The sequence below is a fragment of the Lissotriton vulgaris genome, chromosome 4_1 (genome assembly GCF_964263255.1).
Source record: "Lissotriton vulgaris chromosome 4_1, aLisVul1.2, whole genome shotgun sequence".
Lineage (NCBI taxonomy): Eukaryota > Metazoa > Chordata > Amphibia > Caudata > Salamandridae > Lissotriton > Lissotriton vulgaris.
The window spans coordinates 1,590,596,156-1,590,616,341 of NC_141691.1; the positions used below are offsets into that span (position 1 = coordinate 1,590,596,156).

Here is a 20,186-nt window from a genome sequence, read left to right on the forward strand (position 1 = left end):
ATAAAAGGTTCTGCAACTCTCATTTTTTTTGCTATCTGTAGTATCAAGTAGATTATGGGTGTCGCTGCTAACTGGGGATATGGGTCATTGTATCTGATGCAGTGGGTTGAGTAGCTGGTGTAATTGTCGATATCTGCAGCATCACATTTCCACGGTCAGCCATCTCTGCATCTTTTATTTTTGCTACTTACATAGGGTTGCTACATTTTTTTGGGTATTTGTAAGGACCAAAAGGTGGTACTTAAAAGCCAGTTTGCATGAAATCCTGTGTACTTTTTTATAACACATAAATCCTCATACTAGTTGATGAAAAAGCGTTTAGGAATAGTTCAGACAACATTAACACGTTTTTGCATGTTTTAATGTTGTACTTGTTGCTTAAAGTGCATAGTGCAGAGATTTACATTTTTATAAATGTCGGGTTTTAATAATTTCCAGATTGTTTTACATGACTTGGCACGAAAATGATGTCTTCTAGGCCAGTAAAATACAAATCAGGTGGCAAGTGGCAACCATATTGCAAGCCATGTTCGACATCATCTATGGGTGACACAGACAATATACCTTGGGTCCTGGAGATGCCGAAGTCACAAGGGAATTTTTCACCCAGCGTTGGATGCCCTTGTGAAGTTTTTTTTACTTGTACAGGCTTAGTAGTTTCAGGTTTGGAGGACGAAGCAGTAGCCTTCAGACAAATGGGATCAACCTAGCCACTATAGTTTCCCTAAAAAAAATATTCGCGAATAGTCAGCAGACGAGGAAGGGGATGTTGCTTTCTTTGACTTTAGAGTACTCTGAGGTTGGTGAACGTGTTGGTCACACCGGTGTGCACCTTAAGGACCTGAACTCCTACGTGAGTAAGAGTAGAATCTTGCCTTTCTGTGTACTCAATCCCAGATACTGCCCAATCCGGATTCCGCAGCAACCCAGCAACGAGACCAGCCTCCGAGCCACCATGGACGACATCTGCACCAACTTCGACAAAGTCCACACAGCTGTCCTCATCCTACTAGACCTCTTAGCAGTCTTCAACACCGTCTCCCACTGCACACTAACCGCCAGACTCCACAACGCCGGCATACAGTGAACTGCCCTAGATTGGATCCGCTCCTTCCTCACCAGCCGAACTCAAAGAATCAGAATCCCTCCCTTCCTCTCCGTACCCACAGAGATCCGTGGCAGAGTACCCCAAGGATCCTCAGTCAGCCCCATGCACTTCAACAACTACAGAGCCCCCCTCACTACCATTGTCAGAAAACACTGACTCAACATAGTATCCTATGCCAACGACACCCATCTCATCCTCTCCCTCACCAAGGAACCCGACTTCACCAGACAAAGCTTCCAGGAAGGAATTAAAGACGTTGCCTCCTGGATGAGCAGCAGCTGCCTGAAGCTCAACTCGGAGAAAACAGAAGTCCTCATCCTCGGATCCATTCCCTCCGCACGGGACAACCCCTGGTGGCCCACCGCCCTCGGCAACCCTCCCACACCCACGGACCACACCTGCAAGCTCAGCCTCATACTCGACTCCTCCCTCACCATGAACCGACAGGTCAACACCTTATCCTCCATGTGCTTCAATACCCTCTGCATTCTCTGCAAGACCTTCAAATGGATCCCCCCGAATAGAGAAAGACCGTCACCCACGCACTCATAATCAGCAAGCTGGACTACGGTACTGCCCTCGACTCCAGAATCTAAAAATCTCTACTCCTCAAACTCTAGACCATCCAGAACGTTGCTGCCAGGCTTGTCCTCTGCATCCCACAACATGACCACATCACCCAGCACCTACAAGACCTCCACTGGCTCCCTGTCGAAAAAAGAGTGACCTTCAAGCTGCTCACCCACACCTACAAATCCCTCCACAACACCAGACCCCAATACCTCAACGAAAGAATCTCCTATGCACCCAAGAGAAACCTCAGCTCTGCCGACCTAGCCCTGGCCGAAATCCCACTCAGCAGTAGAGCCAGAATGGAAGGAAGAGCCTTCTCCTACATCGCGGCCAAAACCTGGAACTAACTCCCCCTCAGCATCAGACGTTCCCCCACTCAGCAAGCATTCAGGAAAAGCCTCAAGACTTGGCTGTTCAGATGAGACGGAGCTGCTTGAATACCAACCTGGTCCAACCATGGCTTAAAATGACCACCAGGGGTCAGTCCTTCGTGCTTCCGTCCCTCTTTTTTATCATTCCCTCTTGTTGTCCAAAACAGTGGGCAGCAGCAGAATCACCTACCGAAGTCAACATACTCTACTATTGCCCTGTCTGTGACATTCCCCTGATGTCTCACCCCCAGCTAGGACTGAACTTTCTCCATTTCTGGGCAGCACGCTTTGAATTACTGGAGCCTGGAGGACGACTCAGGCAGTGACTCCACAGCCAATCAACACTTCAAAATGTTGTGGAACACACTGGGATTGGTTGAGGTACCACCAGTGGTTCAATCCTCGGTCCTTTTACACATTATGAACCCTCCTACTCCTAGACAATTCCAAGTATTTATGTTTTGCCAGGGGATCTGTTGTTCTGTGACCCTAAGATGATAAAATCACGACAGGTGACAACCGTTAAAAGATCAACTGAAGGTATCAGACTTAATTCACAGCCGGACGGTGTAAGTAGGATTGAGGCATACTAAATAAAGAGGTGGGTGAGCCGTGCAGAACAAAAGAAAGGCATGCGGCCGCCATTGTTAAAGATGAAGCGCTGCCCAAAACCGTAGACTGTTGGGAAAAGTGAATAGAGTTGAGCAAGCTGCCCAGAACAGAAGAAAGGCGTGGGGCCGCCATTGTTAAAGATGAAGCAAGGCATGCCACGATGGTCAAACAAAACCAGAATTGCCAAAAGTAAATAGAGTTAGGTAAACTGCGCAGAACAAAACAAAGGCGCGCAGCTGCCACTGTTAAAGATGAAGCACGGCGTGCAGCGCTGCCCAAAGAAACCCCAGAATGTTGCTAAAAGTAAATAGAGTTGGGCAAGCCACGCAGAACAAAAGAAAGGCGCACAGCCACCACTGTTAAGGATGAAGCATTTGCACTGTGGTCATAAACAAAACAAGCCGACACAGGAAGTAAACACGAACACTTCTGACTACATGAGCAAAGGCAGGCCAACAAAAAAAAAGAGTGCCCCGAAAGAATCGCAGATAGTGAGCACATGTAACGGGGGCAGTCTGAATTGGAGGTTACAGAAGTGCAAAAAAGAGGGACCGGTAAGGCTTTTCACCAATCAAAAGCCAGAATTTATGAAGAACAGTTAGAGGAGCCAACAGAAAATATGGTAGGTGCTTACAGCTCATATTCCAGATACAGCATGCCTCAATGGTCAGCGAATGGACGCTGCCTAGGCTTCAATCAATCAATCAATCAGAAAACTTGTATAGCGCGCTACTTACCCGTGAGGGTCTCAAGGCGCTGTGGGGGGGGAGGGGTGAGGGGGGCCGCTACTGCTCGATGAGCCAGGTCTTGAGGAGCCTTCTGAAGGTGAGCAGGTCCTGGGTCTGTCGTAGATGGGTGGGGAGGGTGTTCCAGGTCTTGGCGGCGAGGAAGGAGAAGGATCTGCCACCGGAGGTCATTTGTTGGATGCGCGGGACGGCGGCGAGGGTGAGGCTGGCGGAGCGGAGCTGGCGGGCAGGGGTGTAGAAGTTGAGTCTGTCGTTCAGGTAGGCTGGTCCGGCGTTGTGGAGTGCTTTGTGTGCGAGGGTGAGGAGTTTGAAGGTGATCGTCTTGTTGACGGGGAGCCAGTGCAGGTCTCTTAGGTGGGAGGTGATGTGGCTGTGTCGGGGGACGTTGAGGATCAGTCGGGCTGAGGCATTCTGAATGCGTTGTAGTCGTCGCAGGTGTTTGGCCGGGATTCCTACATAGAGTGCATTGCCGTAGTCCAGTCTGCTGCTGACGAGGGCCTGGGTCACTGCTCTTCTTGTTTCGGTCAGGATCCACTTGTAGATCCTGCGGAGCATGCAGAGGGTGTTGAAGAAGGAGATGGCGTTGATCTGTTTTTACATGAAGAGGGAGGGGTCGAGGATGAATCCTAGGTTGCGTGCGTGGTCCGTGGGTGTTGGAGCTGCTCCCAGTGCGGTCGGCCACCAGGAGTCGTCCCACGCGGAGGGGGTGGGACCTAGGATGAAGACCTCCGTCTTGTCCGAGTTCAGTTTCAGACGGCTGCTCCTCATCCACTCGGCAACGGCCTTCATTCTCTCGTGGAGGTTGATTTTGGTGGTGTGTGGGTCCTTGGTGAGGGAGAGGATGAGCTGGGTGTCGTCGGCGCAGGAAATGATGTTCAGGTCATGCTGTCAGGCTACTTGTGCGAGGGGGGCCAAGTAGACGTTGAACAGCGTCGGGCTGAGGGATGATCCCTGGGGTACGCCGCAGATGATATCGGTGGCTTCGGAGCGGAAGGGCGGGAGGCGGACGCTCTGGGTTCTGCCAGAGAGGAAGGATGTGGTCCAGTCCAGGGCCTTTTTCTGGATACCGGCTTCTTGGAGGCGTGTTCTTAGCGTGCGGTGGCATACCGCGTCGAAGGCGCCAGACAGGTCCAGGAGGATGAGGGCTGAGGTTTCGCTGTTGTCTAGCAGGCGCCTGGGGTCTTCTGTGGCGGCGATGAGGGCAGTCTCGGTGCTGTGGTTGCGTCTGAATCCAGACTGGGATGGGTCTAGAATGTTGTTGTCCTCGAGGTGTTGGGTCAGCTGCATGTTGGCGATTTTTTTCGATGACCTTCGCCGGGAAGGAGAGCAGGGAGATGGGCCAGAAGATCTTGAGGTCTTTGGGGTCCGCCTTGGGCTTCTTGAGGAGGGCGTTGATTTCGGCGTGTTTCCAGCTTTCTGGGAATGTCGCTGTGTCGAAGGAGATGTTAATGATCTTCCGCAATTGGGGTGCGATGGTTGCGTCAGCTTTGTTGAACACGTGGTGTGGTGTCAGGCTCTAAATAATTTAGTTTTCAACTCAGTCAATAGTATCTTACCAAGAACTTGCACAGGAACAGAGACGCTAGTTCCCAACTCCCACTCAAGGATGCTCCGGAGATCAAACAAATATATCTAGACTCCAGACCACCCCCAAGGGGGAAAGGGGAGTGGATAATACAACAAACTAAGAAGAGACTGGTCCTGAAACTTGTTCTCTCAGCTTCATATTCTTCTCCAGTCTGACCAGCAGACCGATGTTCTTTCTCTGAGAATTCTGGAATATAAACACAAAAATAATCTACTATCCTACTCTATCTAACCTACTCTAATCCTTAAACTGAATCTTACCTACCCTTAGTTTCAAGATCTGTGCCTCTCTTCTGTCTTTTCTTTATAATCTTTTCTTTCTGATTCTTTTTTCACAGAGTGATGTTAAACCTATAAAACAGATGTAACCCTTGTTTTATTCTTTCCTACTGTTTTCTTCTGACCTTATTATATTTATTCACATATGACTTCCTACTTGCTTCTCTTTCTGTTTTTTCTCTATTCTTGACTAATTCTTCTTGTCTTACAGTTCGCAGTATTTTCTGACCTATAAGGTAAGTGTATCTTATTAGTTCTATTTACCTTCCAAACACTAGTTCACTTGTTCTACCCTGTATCTCGCTATACTTACTTCTTCTACTGTGCGGCTGTCTTTAATGTGCCATCTAAATACCCTTTTTCTTCGTTCGTTTGATTAAAGAATTTATCTATACAATTTGCTATGTTTAATTCAATGTCTTTTCTTTCTTTCCTTAGTTGACCAAGAACTGTCGAGTCTCCTTCAAGTTTTCAGGTGAGTTTACAATTCGATATATTTATCAGTCAAAGTTTTCAACCTTTTAAATATTATCTTATCACTTAGCTCTGTACTCTTATAGAGTTTTCTTCTCCGTCGCCTTCTGCTGCACCAGGAGATACTGCATGAATCCTTATCTTCAGCTGCTGTGATAGCGGACTCTCTCTCAGAAACTAGTTATGAGGAGGAGCGCCAACAATTTACATAAGTACGCAACCTCCTCCGTGATAACAGGAAATAATTCAAGGACAGGAACGGAGTATGCTAGTCCCGACGGAAATAGCGGAACGAGATACCGGACGAAACCCGGCGAATTTTCCCTCAAGAAGGACTTCTGACTCTGAGCTTCAAATACACGATGCTATTCACTAAGGTTCTTCAGTGAAGTGTGCAGTATTCCAGAGCGTGCGCTTCACCTAATCTCTCGGCACCTGTTGGGACATAAACTAAACCGCTGCTTCGATTCTGAAATCGATGGTGGCCATCTTGGAATTCCGTTTTCGAGTGAGCTTGGTCCAATCATTGATTCCTGGCCATCTCTCACTCACTGGTCCAAAAGTTGTACTCTTTCCTGCTAGAAGATGGTCTGGGGTTCTGACTTTTGGGCAGGGGTCTGACGGTGATCCTGAGTGGATGGAGTTCATGACCTTGCGTGTCTCTTCGTCGTTGCCGTGGGACCACGCGGTCAGCTGGTTTGTGCAGGTGGCAATCGGGGTGTGGTTTTTGTGGTCAGGCGGGTGAGGAGTTGAAGCTGTTGTGTATGTTGGCGTTACTGCGGTGGAAGAAGGTGGCCAGTGAGTTGCAGAGATCTTGCGAGGGCGGGATGTCGTTGGTGTTGGCGTTGGGGTTGGAGAGTTCCTTCACTATGTTGAAAAGTTCTTTGCTGTTGTGTGCGTAGTTGTCCAGTCTGGCTGTGAAGGACGATCTCTTGGCTGTTGTGGTGATGTCTGCGAATGGCGTCTTTGTGGGTTGTGTGGCTGTCTGGTGCGCGGTCGTGGAGCCATATCTTCTCCAGCTTCCGGCACGCTCGTTTGTAGATCTGGAGTTCTTCAGTGAACCAGGCGGCTTTCTTGCTGGGGTGGTTGATGGAGGGTTTCTTGATTGGGGCAAGGGTGTTGCCGCAAGCGTTGATCCACTGTCTGAAGATTCGGGCGGCGGCGTCTGTGTCAGTGGGGTCGGTGGGTGGGTTCTAGGTGAGGGTTGTCAGTTGGTCCTCTGTAACTTTGCTCCAGCAGCGGCGGGGCAGCTGTTGGGTGCGGTGGTGCGTGGTTGGTTTTTTGATGGTGAAGTGGATGCATCGGTGGTCATACCAGTGGAGCTCGGTGGTCAGGTTGAAGGCGACATGGGTGCTTGTGGTGAAGACTGGGTCGACCGTGTGGCCGGCGGCGTGGGTGGGTTCGGTGACGAGTTGTCGGAGGCTGAGGTTGTCGATCAGGGCGGTGGAGTTGACGTTGTTGTTGTTCGCGAGGTGGAAGTTCAGGTCCCCGAGGAGGATGTAGTCCATGGAGGCAAGTGTGTGGGTGTTGGCGAGGTCGGAGACGGAGTCGATGAAGGGGGCCCTGGGTCCAGGGGGTCTGTAGATGAGTGTTCCTCTATGGGTGGTGTTGGGGTCGGTGTTGATCCGGAAGTGGAGGTGTTCGGCGGAGTTGAGGGAGTCGTCTGCGACGGTGTGGACCTAGAGGGTGGACTTGTGGACAATGGCGATTCCTCCTCCCATCCCGTTGGTACGGTCTCTGCAGGAGATCTTGTAGCCGTCCGGGATGGCTATGGCGATGTCAGGTGCCGAGGAGTCGTTTCACCAGGTCTCTGTCAGGAAGGCAATGTCTGGGGCGGAGGTGTCTAGCAGGTCCCAGAGCTTGATGGCGTGTTTGCGTGCGGAGCGGGTGTTGAGGAGGACGCATCGGAGGTGGTTGGGCCCGGTGCTTGGCGGTTTGGTGGCTCTGTCGCAGGTGAAGCTGCAGGTGTGGCAGGAGAAGGGTCCGTGGGTGTGTTTCGGGCGGCCTGGAAGCAGCGGTGGTCTCGGTTGAGTGCGTGGAGGATGTTGGAGTCGTATCGGAGTCCGGCGGTGTGGAGTACACGGGGTCCAGGGGTTCTGGTGCTGGGCGCGGACCAGGCGCAGACGGGCTTGCCTTTGGCGCGACTTCGGCGGGCCCGCTGCAGGCGTCCGCTGCGGGCACGGGAGGGGCGGCAGGGGAGAGAAGGGGGCTACAGCGGGGAAGCAAGGGAGTACTGGGAGCGGCAGCAGCAGGGAGAGAGCGCACAGGAGGCGCTGAAGTCAGCAGGGGAGCGAGGGAGCGATCCGGCCCTGGAGCAGGATCAGGGGTCGCCCCTAGCGTCAGTCCGCTATCACTTATGAGGCAAGGAGGGTGGGATAATCAGCTGGGAGGCGGGAGCGTGGCGGCGAGGGGGCGGGGCCGCGGCGGGAAATGCAGCGGGTCACAGAAACGGGAGGGGCGGCGGGGGGAGCAGGGGGCTACAGCGGGGAAGCAAAGGCGTACTGGGAGCGGCAGCAGCAGGGAGAGAGTGCACAGGAGGCGCTGAAGTTGGCCGGGGAGCAATCCGGCCCTGGAGCAGGGTCAGAGGTCGCCTAAATAGTTAACGCCTTGGATCCTTGTGTATGTAGTACTTGTGAAAAAGGAACTGTCATTACTGAAACGGGAGGCACTTTGTGGGCATACAGATGATTATTAGTGATGACCCATTGGGAGTCACTCCAGGATCTAAAACACTGCCACATATCACAGGATAGGAGCTACTGCTGAAAAATCGTTTCTGGATCTAGTCTAACTAGAAATGATTCAAGATGCAGAATCTGAGAGGAGAAATAGCTATTAGAATAGGCTACATAGACTGCACCAACTCCGTGAGGTTGCTTACCTGAGATTTAAATGTAGTGGTAGAAGTTTGTACAGAGCCTAAGAATTTTGAAGGGATATGACCAACTTTTCATCATTTCTCACATATGATACAGAGATGAAAGTCCTTGCACAGTGTGTACTGTGCCATGCAACTCATTTTCAACTTTTCTGCACTGCATTTTTGCCCCAGTCGTACTGATATATTCTAACTTACTGGAGGAGCTCCACTTTATGATGTTTGCTTCACAAGGTTCAGTTGGATAGTGCTGCCCCAACTACCAAAGCGAAGGGTGACTACTGCCCCAACCGAGGTGTGGCAAGATGGGTACTTGCTGGCAGCAGACTGGTATGGAATGGTGAAAGTCTTTATACTTGAGGCCCGGGGAGAAGTGCCCACTAAACCCTCTTGCTGGAATTCTCAATGTCACCCAGGTGTGGCTAGGCTAAGTGTGCTTTGCATTGAGACTCTGCTGTGAAAATGGCATTCGCCGCGAGGACCTATCAAAAGTAGCTCAAGACGGAGGTTCATGCATTAAGATATGGCTGTTTTGGGTTCTCTGCCCTTGGAGCAACCCCTATAGCTTGCCCCTCATAGACCTCAAACCGCCTTAACCCCATGTCGGGCTTCTGAGCTACAAACCACACTCAGCCTAGAGAATTTCTCTGTAGTAGCATCTGTTTACACCTGGCCTGTCTCTTGAGCAGAGCATCCCTTACTCCTCCCTGAAACATCCTGACCAGGCATGACTGTGAAGAAACTCCAAGCACTAGCTGGCTGGGGAGCAAAACCTCAAGGTGGCACATCTCATAATACATCCCTGGCATCCAGTGACCACTGAAACCATGTAGCCAATATCTTGGAACCACGTTGATTTTGAGAGGAAACTTTGTAGGACCTGCTGAAAGCAGACAATACCATGCCCAGAAACAGAATAAATGCTAAGGGATGGGATGAGGCCAGGAGAGAAGACCCTATCGTGGTGGCCTACTGGAATACAAGCAACTAGGCTGCTTTTCACCCATCATTCCTAATAATTAAACACCCTAATGGCTAAGAAAACTATCCTCTAAAAGTGGGAGAACTACTGGGTGAAAGTTTCTTAGAAATACTGGGTGAAAGTTTCCTAGAACTACTGTTCTCGTTCCTTGCCAAGCTTTATGCATTAAGTACCTTTCCGAAGAATACATTTCCAACATAAAAAATATATTCTTACACTTAAAGTGTAGTGTGGTGTCATGGGCTAGTTCTAGAAATGATAAATGCATTAAACACTTTGTCCCATAAGACGAGAGGCACGCCAGTTTCGGATTTTTACATTAACTGGCCCAAAGTTCTGTTTGAGATAAACATCACCAGCGATATAATTTTAAAGACTTTCCAATAACTTTTGGTGGGAAAGGCTGCTTCAGTTTAGGAGCCAAAGGGGCGGCAGCATCAACAGCAACAGGTGGAGTCGACAGGCAGCTAAAGACCCTATCTGACTGTAACAATGAGCAACGCTGGTTTAGACCCTGCTGTACGAGTTCTGTATGTATACACACATGGTTTTCTGAGAAACTCAGACATCAACATCTATCGGACTTCTTACACGGTAGATCGAATCTCGTATTTTACAGTGGCAAGTGTGCCTCGAAGCAGAAGTCATGGGTTGGTTTCAGGCAGCTCATTTTTTTATTTACTATTAATTGTCGAATAAAACACATTTTGCAGGGCTGTGAAAGCATCATCACCTTGCTCAAATTAGATTTGAAGGACGTCTTACGGCTGCGGTTTTCCGTCATCTACTGCTGATAGAGACGCCATGCTCCGGTGTGCTTTATGATTCTGAGAACACGCTAATCCTGTGGTGACTCAGGGTCGCCCTCTGCGCACGTGCGCACGTGCTCCGGCTGCTCGCGCCGCTCCGTGAGGAAGGGCACGCGCAGCCGGGCAGCGCTTCACTAATCCCACTCGAGAGACGCGCCAGTTTTAAGGGATGCGCTCTTACCCTGATAAACGACCACGTCAGAATAGAAGACCTATATTAAGAAGTCTGCGAAGCAATACAACGTAGAAATTCAAATCCCAGAAACAAAAGGTTCACTCGAGCGAGGCGTCAGCGGCAATGACAAGAGCCTTTCTACACTCAGTGACTAAGGGCCAATGATGCCTCGCCTGCTCTTGACCGGCGCGCGCCAGTTTTTATCGGACACTTCTAACCTAACTGCCCCCAGCGGCGCGGAGAGAGAGCGATGAGTCACCGGTGGGACTGCTTGTCATAATCTGAAAAAAATCCATAATGTTGTTTCTTGCTGACTAAACCGTGAAACGAGTGAATCCATCTTCTTTGATACCTCTGCGTGGATCGATGCCAGCAGTGGAGGAATACATTATTGGCCTGGAAATATGAGAACACTCGCCTTTCAACGCGTCAGATTTCAGTGCGTCAGGAAACTGGAATAAAGTTGACAACTAGTGTTGTGCAAACTGTCGAAACACTGGTAATAAGCAATAAAAGGTGCATGCCTGAAACCAGCGGACAGCTGATCTGATCGGTCCTTGTAATGCATATTGCGAAGTATGAATGACCGTCTAAAATGGCTTATCCAGAGGAGCATTAGGCGGCGCTGCACCCACTTTACAAATGTACAAGTATGAACGGGGGTGCGGCCCTTTTTTTATTACTCGTGTGACCTGTAGCACCATTCAAAACCTTCTATTAAGACTTATGCTCGGCGAGCTACACTTTTAACCAGTGCCTGGTTTCTACTTCCCTGGTCGGAAAGAAGCATTGGCAAGAGGCAGACTGTCTTGAAAGACAGGTGGAGAAGGGGCAAAATCAGCCACGGTCCGATGGCAGAACACCGAGGGGCATATCAGAAAGGCATATTGGAATATATGAAGCAGCGCTCCTGTAGTAGTCTTTTACGTACTTACTTTTACATGCCATTGTGAACTGGCTCCAAAAGATTTAAAAAAATGAATAATGATACACACTTCGTGCACATAAAAAAGGTCTGCACTCTGTGTGTGCACTTTCACTAATATGAAATTGGACGTTTGGGGCCGTTTCACAAAAGTACAATAGCATGTGAAAGAGTACTCGTGCATTACTACTTCCTGGCTTCATAAATGCGTTTGTGAACAGACCTCTCTATCCTGTAGTATGTGCCTCCCAACAGCCTACACCAAAAATCAATTGGTGCTGGGGTGCGTGCAGGGCGGCTGGGGCCTCTCAAAGTATAAAGTTCACTCTGTCGAGCAACTGTTGGATGAAAGTCCAATGCACAACCAGAAAGAAGAATCTCTTATGAGCGCTCCAAAAGTTAACGTTAACATATTTTATTCATGCCATTTTCATTTAATTATTTTTCTTAAAATTATCAATATTAGGATTTCCGTCCTTTTACAGCATTCTTTACATTTACCAAGAATTTCAGCTCTAGCTCCTCCCCAGACTCTGACAGGCCTCCCTCCGCAGGAGTTTAAGTGAGTCATGCATTAAATCGAGGCAACGCCCTCCACAGACTTTTAAATCACTTATATTAAAAAACCTGTTACCCATCAGAAGCGGTCTAGTTGGAAAAGGATTGTTGCAATCTGTTCTCAAGAATAAATGGCTCACTTGGCTTTCTTTCGTGATTGTCCATTGCCCGGTCATCAAAAGGCAAACGTACATAAGATATGCGCTCGCATACAAAAAGGCTTGCGAGATACTGGTGCCAAGGTGTGTTCATCCAGTTTCTGTAAGCTGCACAGTGCAAGTTCCTAGATAGGGTCATGCCTCAGCAGAGCGCTTCCGGTGTCAAACATGTAGGACTCTCAGAATATAATGTGCTTTTTATTCCTGATGAATCATTGGTCACTACTGGTAACAATACAGAAACAGAACACTGTAGGAAGGTGGATATCTGACTATGGTTGCCCCCAACTTTTTGCCTGGTGTTTTGCTGGTTTTTCGACTTAGTTGACCTGGGGCCCTGCTATTCAGGACCCCAGGCCCACTGCTCTCTCTGTAAAATGGATTCCATGTACCTTAGGTGCATACCCAATTGGATACTGAGTCACCTTATCAGTCCCTGTACAGTGTACCTTAGGTACCCAGGGCCTAGGTGTACCCAGGGCCTACCAGGGGCTGCAGCATGTATTATGCCACCCCTGGCTGGCCATCCAAATCTGACACAACTGGCTGCACGACAGCTGGGGCAAGGTGGTGTAATCACCCTTTGCTTCAGATATAGTAGTCCTATATCTAACCCTAAAATGGACACATATCTTCCTATCAGTCACTCCTATGGCAGGCCTTATCAATCCTGAAGGCAGAGTGCTTGGAATTATGTGAGATGGTGCTCTGGCATGAGCTGAGCCCGTTTGCAGCTTGCGGGACCAAGTCCTAATATCTGTTCCATGATAACGCTATACCATATACTCTTAAGTGCATTATGAACCTCGCGGTCAAATGCTAACTTTGGTATAGCATTATCAAAACATGTCGAGTAAGGTGTCATACGAATTGGAATACTATCCCCTCGCCAATTCTGGCGACGGGGGAAGCATTCCACCCTTCTAGAGGGACACAACATGTATGTAACTGTGAACCCCGGTTAAAGTTAACTCGAGCCTCAGCATTACAAAATGGATGCTGCCACCACAGACACAAGTCTGACCTCCTGCTGCTGGGAGTCCTTCCAGCGAGGGAGGCTCGGACAAAGGGTTTCCTGCCTTGGGATGTGCTAGCACCACCCCAGACAGGATTTTGTGTATTAGGTAGGACAGGGCTCAAAGGAATGAGACATGCCTGGGGCACACAAGGTGCCCTGTGCATACACCGGTCAGAACCAGTTCCTGGGGCACTCCAGCCCCAGAGCTGGCGACAGACCGGACTAAGGAAAGGGGGTGTAACCACCCCCCTTCCTGATCCCACCCAGAGGAGGGACCTAGTCATAGTGCAGCCCCCTTTAGCTGAATAAAGGTAGGAGCTGGTCCCATTCCAAATCAGATTAATCTTGACGACTTCCACGAAGAAACTCTTGACCTTCTCCCTCCTGAACCATCAGAAGACTGAAGAATCTCCCTATGGTCAGGGAGTGACCATCCTGCTTCGCAGGCACCATCAAGCTCCTATGCGGTTTGCTGCAGAGTCCTTCCATCCCGGAATCCGACTACCCAGCTCGACAAGACCCGGACCTCCAGACCTCTCTGACCTCTACCCACATCCACAGCACAGCTGGGACCCGTGGGTGCGACGAGCAACGTGGAGACGGCCATCTTGTGAAAACCTGCACAGCGCTTCCAGCACAACCGCCGAGGGATCCTCGAGTGAGTGCATTGGGGTTTGAGAAGCCCTACACCGACGCAGCTCCTGCACCAAAGACCAGCCCCCCATTATCCACGAGATCTGCGTGGGGCCCTTTTGCCTGGTTGCTGCTCTTCCTGTTGTCTGGTCACTCGCCGGCTGGCCTTTGACCTCTGAGATGACGACACGAAGAATCCAACACTGCTAGTCTGGCCCCCCAGACTGGCCCTTGCTTCCCTATGAATGAGAAGCCCCCCGGACCCTCCTGGTCCGCACCAGACGCCTTCTTTGCTCCACCGCGTGGCTTGCATTTGCCAAGGCCTACTGTCCAGATCGACGATCCGACACCGCCAACAGCAGCAGACTACGTGGGACAGCTCGTACCTCCAGCCTGGTCGTGAAGAACAGCTCCTGGTCCACACAGCTGCAGAGAGAAGCGACCCTTCCTTCACCTGACTGCGGCGACAGCACCTGGTTCCCTCCTGGTTCCAGCACCGTCACTGGCTAGTGACCGAGACTCTGTCCCCTTCCCTTTCAGGACTTCTTCTTCCTAGTTCCATCCTTGGAACCACCGGACTCCTCCATCTGGCTGCCTGCCAGCAACTCCTTGTTTCAGGCATCACCGGGATCAACGAAGCAAACCCGACGCAACTTCAGCCCTATGCACCAGCAGCCTGTGGGTTAGGTAACTAAAGCTTCTAGGTGCTGAAGTCTGTGTACACTATCCTAGTGTCCAGGTCCACTGTTGTTTTCCCTCCATCCTGCCGGGTTCGTCCGGAATCCGTAACTTTCTGAACTGTACGATCCATAGACGTTGGTACGCATCCCGCGTGAGAGTTTCCACTCTGCACGTGAGTCCCGTGGGCCTCCTGCTCCTTACTTACCCAGTTTGTAGCGTAGTCCCAGCGATCCTCCAGCCTCTGGATCTCCTTACAGTACTTTCCTTCCTCGCATTCCATTGTTTAGAGTATATGGTTTGCCGTGCCCCTAGGGCGCACTTGTAAATATTGTGCAAACTCGTATTTCCTTTTGAGTATTGTCATGTGCTTAGCCCTCTGATCTCATAAAGAGCTCAGAGGTGTATGTTAGTTAATAAATATCTGTTTATTTTCATAACAACCTGTGTGGTGTCCTTTCATGTGGTATTCAAGGGGTTATATGTGGTAAAACAGTTGGCTTCACATGCCATTCAGAGTTTAGCCTAAAGACTGCTTTTGTCCACACTACTAGGATAGCTGGTCTATAAGGTTGACTTACAACCAATCACCATAAGGGTTGTTTGGACTGATACAAGGTGATCACTAGAACTAGTGAACATCATATATCAGGCCAACTTCTCACAAATACTATTTTCAGCCTTTTGACTGTAGGAAGACCATTGGCACACTCATCTTTTCAAGTCTTGTCTCTTGTAGTCATACTGAGAAAAGAGGGGGAAGCAATTTTCTTCATTGACAGATGTATGCTTGTGAGAAGCAAATGTCAACTAGAAGTGAGCTAAAAAGAACAAGCATTGATATAGCCAATAGGTCTTGCCTTTGGGAACTTATAAGTGTTTAGCCAGAGATATTGACTTTACCTATGTTGTGGTTCCGAATTGGGTTCGATAGTTCTGAACCCGATTTATAAAGATCGTCGGAAATGGACAATTTTGGTCTCTACAGACCGCAAATGGCGAGTGTAACGTGTTTGAGTGTTTTCGTATGAATCGATATAGGAGAACACTCTGCATTTGAGGATTTAGTTTGAACCTCCGGGTTCCATTTTGTATGTGGCAGCCATTTTCTATGGTTGCCCTAACATAGGCCCGATGACTGCGGCCAAGAAAGTCCTTGACACGTACGCCTTGGCTGACTTCTGGTTGACCTGGCCGAACTGACTCCTCGCCTGGGGCGAATCCCGCTGAGCCAGTTCCTTATTCCACAGCTGGCCTGATAAAGATCAAAGGGCAGGACGTGTCCTACTTTATGGTACACTGTTTCCACTCCTCTATCTCCTTTCCATCTGTTTCTGCCTTTCCTTTACGACATGTTCATCGATCTGGGTTGAAGGGTTTATGATGGGTTTGTCCGGCCTGATCGAACAGGAAACCAAGCATGTGTGCGATCGTTTTTGGTGGGCTGGACAACGGAAAAGGGGATTGTTTTTTTCCTGTCGTCATTTGCTACTTTTGAAACGCTACCTTCCTATTGGTCAGTTTGTATGCACCAAATGTAAATTGTGATGTTGCCAGAGGTGTAATTTTCGGCATAAAAGACCGTGTTCCGTTCATAGAAGTGTGCAGTCTCTGACGAACTACCCGTGTGTACTTCGTAGATCTCTGTCCCTGGTTGCAACCAATAAACTTTGGTCTTTGACGTCATCAAGAAGTATCCCGTGTCTCTGTTTGCCAAGACAGGGGAATCCGGGGTCTTTGGGTGTTGCCCTGACACCGCTGGTTTACCGGATTAGTACCGGTTCTGAAAAACCCAGTACCTCAATGTCTTCAAGCTGTGCTGTACAGAAGTTTGCAGCATGCTGAAAAGTTATAATAAAGAAGTGTCAGAAACATTTTTGTTACCTTAGATATGACCAAAAAAGCATTATGTACAACTAAACAACCATATTAAAAAAGTATTAAAAATGTCTTGAGTTTTTTTTGTCCTTTCAATGCTGGCAACTTGAATCTGCCTGTCCCAATGGTTGCTTGTTGTGGTTTTTTTTGTTATGGGGGACATAAATAACAGGAGGGTGAAGGTCAGTCAGTCAGTGAGAGTGAGAGTTAGTCAGTCAATGAGAGAGTGAGAGTCAGTGAGAGTGAGTCAGTCAGTGAGAGTGAGAGTCAACCAGTGAGAGTGGATGAGAGTGAGTCAGTCAGTGAGTGAGTGAGTGAAAGAGAGTGAGTTAGTGAGAAAGTCAGTCAGTGAGAGTGAGTCAGTCTTTAAGCGAGAGTCAATCTTTAAGCGAGAGTCAGTCTTCTAGCAAGAGTCCGTCTTTTAGCGAGAGTCAGTCAGTGAGAGAGAGTGTCAGCCAGTGAAAAGTGGCAGTCAGTGAGAGAAAGTCAGTCAGTGAGAGAGAGTCAGTCAGTCAGTGAGAGAGACAGTCAGTGAGAGAGAGACAGTCAGTGAGAGTCAGTGAGAGAGAGTTAGTCAGTGAGAGAGAGTCAGTCAATGAGAGAGAGACAGTCAGTGAGAGAGAGACAGTGAGAGAGTCTGTGAGAGTTCATGGGAGAGAGCCCGTGAGAGAGATAGTCAGTGAGAGAGAGTCCGTCAGTGAGAGAGAGTCAGTCAGTCAGTGAGAGTGAGTCACTCAGTGAGAGAGAGTGGAAGAGTGAGTCTGTGAGACGGAGTCTGTGAGAGGGAGTGAGAGTCTGTAAGAGTGAGTGTGAGAGTGTCTGTGAGAGAGTGTCTGTGAGAATCTGCGAGAGAGTGTCTGTGAGAGTCTGTGCGAGTGTCTGTGAGTGTCTGTGAGAGAGTGTCTGTGAGAGTCCGAGAGAGTGTCTGTGAGAGAGTGTCTGAGAGAGAGTGTCTGTGAGAGAGTGTCTGTGAGCTAGTGTCTGTGAGCGAGTATGTCTGTGAGAGAGTGTCTGTGACAGTCTGTGAGAGTGAGAGGCTCTTTAGTGGCGAGTAGGGTCAGGATTTAATCAACAGTAATAGATGGAAAGCCTGAGTGCAATATGACAATGCCCAAAAGCAGGTAGTGCTCAAGATTGCTATTGAGAACTCAATTAGCAAAAAACACCAAACAGTACATAATTGTGGCTTTAAACCTGGAAACTTTAATACAATGCTTTCGTGATAAACCGTGCATTAACCATGTTCCCTAAGCTTTCCCTTTCAGTTCTCTCTGCCGCGAGGCGCGGTTGCCCAGATTCCTTGTGCGTGGCCATATGGTGTCATCAAATGCCCTCCAAAAGAAACCGTCACACTAAGTCCTTGGGATGCCTCCGCTCATCAAGGCTTTAATCTCAGGGCATTAGAGCAGCCGGGCGAGAGTGCAGGTCCAGCATTCATTTGGGCCGCTCAAGCCAGGTTTGCACTTACTGCTCAAACATCGGATGGAATTCGCCTGCTTTATCTGCAGTCTGTCCTGCTTGTGCACAAATCTGCTGCTGTCAAGCATGAGCATTCTTTTAATGGTGCCTCGCAACAGAGGATACAACTGGTTTTGTGAATGAGATCCGCGCGGACATTAACACCTCGTGCATCTCCCTCATCGCCAGGAACAGTGCAGGAAATTTCAGTCCGCCAGGCAAAAAAGAATTTTGCCTGCGTGAACCCTCCTAATATAGTAATAAACAAGAACGGTCTGCTTTCACTTTCGTCCGTCATGAAAGCTTTCTTGTCTTTATGGGGCCAGGCCCCATAAAGATAAGAAAGCTTTTGCGACAAACGTAAATCAGACGAGCCCGTCCAAGTGGGCCATCTGAAAAAGAGAAAAATCAACGTCAATAAAAGCTCTTTCCCAATGGCTGGCCACCGTTTAGCATAAACAGTGACGTCGGCCAATGGGAAAGAGGGGCGGGGCTTAAAGCCCGATACTGAAGCTCACTTAAAATCATTAAATCTCGCCCGCGAGACTGCGCATGTTCGCAGCCCCCAGCCGAGACCTAAAAATGGGGTGGGTTCACAAAGGAAGTAGAGATTAGCACCTATGTCAGAGTGTAGATTAACAACTTTCTGGAATTAACAAACGTTCCCAGGAACCCATAAGGAAAGCTGTGCCAGGTGAAGGGTTCCATGAGGATTTGTGGAAATGTCAAGTGATATTCAGGTGGAAACAAAAATTAGTATGTGCAAATACACTTTTGGGAAGCTGTTACAGATGCGTGACTCACACAATGCAAGTTATTGGGGGCATGGGGCCTACAGAACTCAGTCTGATTGGCAGTAATGCAGGAACACGGCCCACTTGAAGCTGCAATATTCTCCTTTGGTGGAACCAATACAGGCTGCAAAGATTATGCCAACAGTGAGAGAAATCAGACATGTCTGTGTTCGAAGATCAAGGGATCCCGAGGCGGTATTCAAAGGTAACAGGTATGTGGTGGAATTTTGAAGCTGAGGGAGCCAAAGGGCTGTATGACACAAGTTAGAGTTTTACAGTTCATGACTTGGTAGACTCATAAAGTTCAACAAAGTCACAAAACTCCAGATCCTAATACACTTACTGAAAGATTTCAATGTTTTCCACAGCTTCTTAAATTTAGCACTTCACTTTAAATAAATATTTAAAACATATGTTCTTGCTTGGAAGTAGCACTTTATTCCAAGTCCAATTATTGCTATATTATTTTACAACAGACTCTGAACTGGAAAATCTGACAATGAGTTAGAAGAAGCACATGTGCAGCTAGACCGAACACATAGTAGCTTACATTACCTCTACTTCTCTCAGTTGATTGTCCACGGCCACAAGCTGGGACAGGTTTTCCAAAACGGCCAAGTCTTTCAGTTCATCAATGTTGTTATTGCTGATGTTCAGAATTGAAAGAGATTTCTGTCAAATAAAAGTTAGCAGATGTGAAAACAATCTGTAACACTGCAGTGTGAAATCCGATACACAACATTTTTAGTTGTTCGCATATTTGAATATTATTAAAAACACGGACTACGGGTTTTGCTTTGGAGGCCAACTGTTTAAAAAGTAATTAAAAATGAAAAAGTTATATATTTGTTCTTTGGAATGGATGTACGTCGTTACAACGCATGCTTTTACAACGCATGCCTTTACGTTGCAACTTTTACAACGCAAGTCGTTACAACGACTTGCGTTGGGGGGCGCTGGATAGTGAATATTTTAATTTACTATTCCAACTCCAGTCCCCATGGATAGTAGGGAAGGTGTTGGGTAGTAAATTAAACTATTCCCTATCCTAGAGCGCCCCCCAGCGCAAGTCGTTGTAATGACTTGCGTTGTAATGGTTGAGTGGTAAAGGTACTACGTTGTAAAAGTGGCGTTGTAAACGCTGTTCCCCTTTGGAATACGTCAAACAGGAAAACTATGTATTTTGCAGTCAAAAGATGGTTGAGCTTTCACCTTACTTCCTCTCAGAGCGGAAAAACTGCTGCAAAAGACTACAGTTTTTAGCACAAATTTCAGCATATTATTCCTATAAATTGGATACAGAACTATAGGTGTAACAGGTAAATAATTATGTGTATGCGATTTCACACATCATTTCACTTTTCAAAACGTAAAGCTTTTTTTACTTCTCCATTCCGCTTACTTTTTCCACCTGTCCCTTGCAAGCTGTCCCTTGCACCTGTCCCTTGCAACCTCAGTCTATTGACAGTCTAGCGACAGATTCCTGAATTAC

General features: G+C 48.4%; 1 protein-coding gene across 2 annotated transcripts in view; it reads right to left on the reverse strand.

Moving 5' to 3' along the window:
• The window catches only part of PPP1R42 (protein phosphatase 1 regulatory subunit 42), a 655,757-nt gene that overhangs the window by 230,407 nt on the left and 405,164 nt on the right, over window positions 1-20,186 (reverse strand). For both annotated transcript variants that reach the window (XM_086965837.1, XM_086965838.1), the window contains one exon: window positions 19,250-19,366. In XM_086965837.1, coding sequence (XP_086821963.1) covers window positions 19,250-19,366 — 117 coding nt within the window. The remainder of the gene's footprint in view (window positions 1-19,249; window positions 19,367-20,186) is intronic.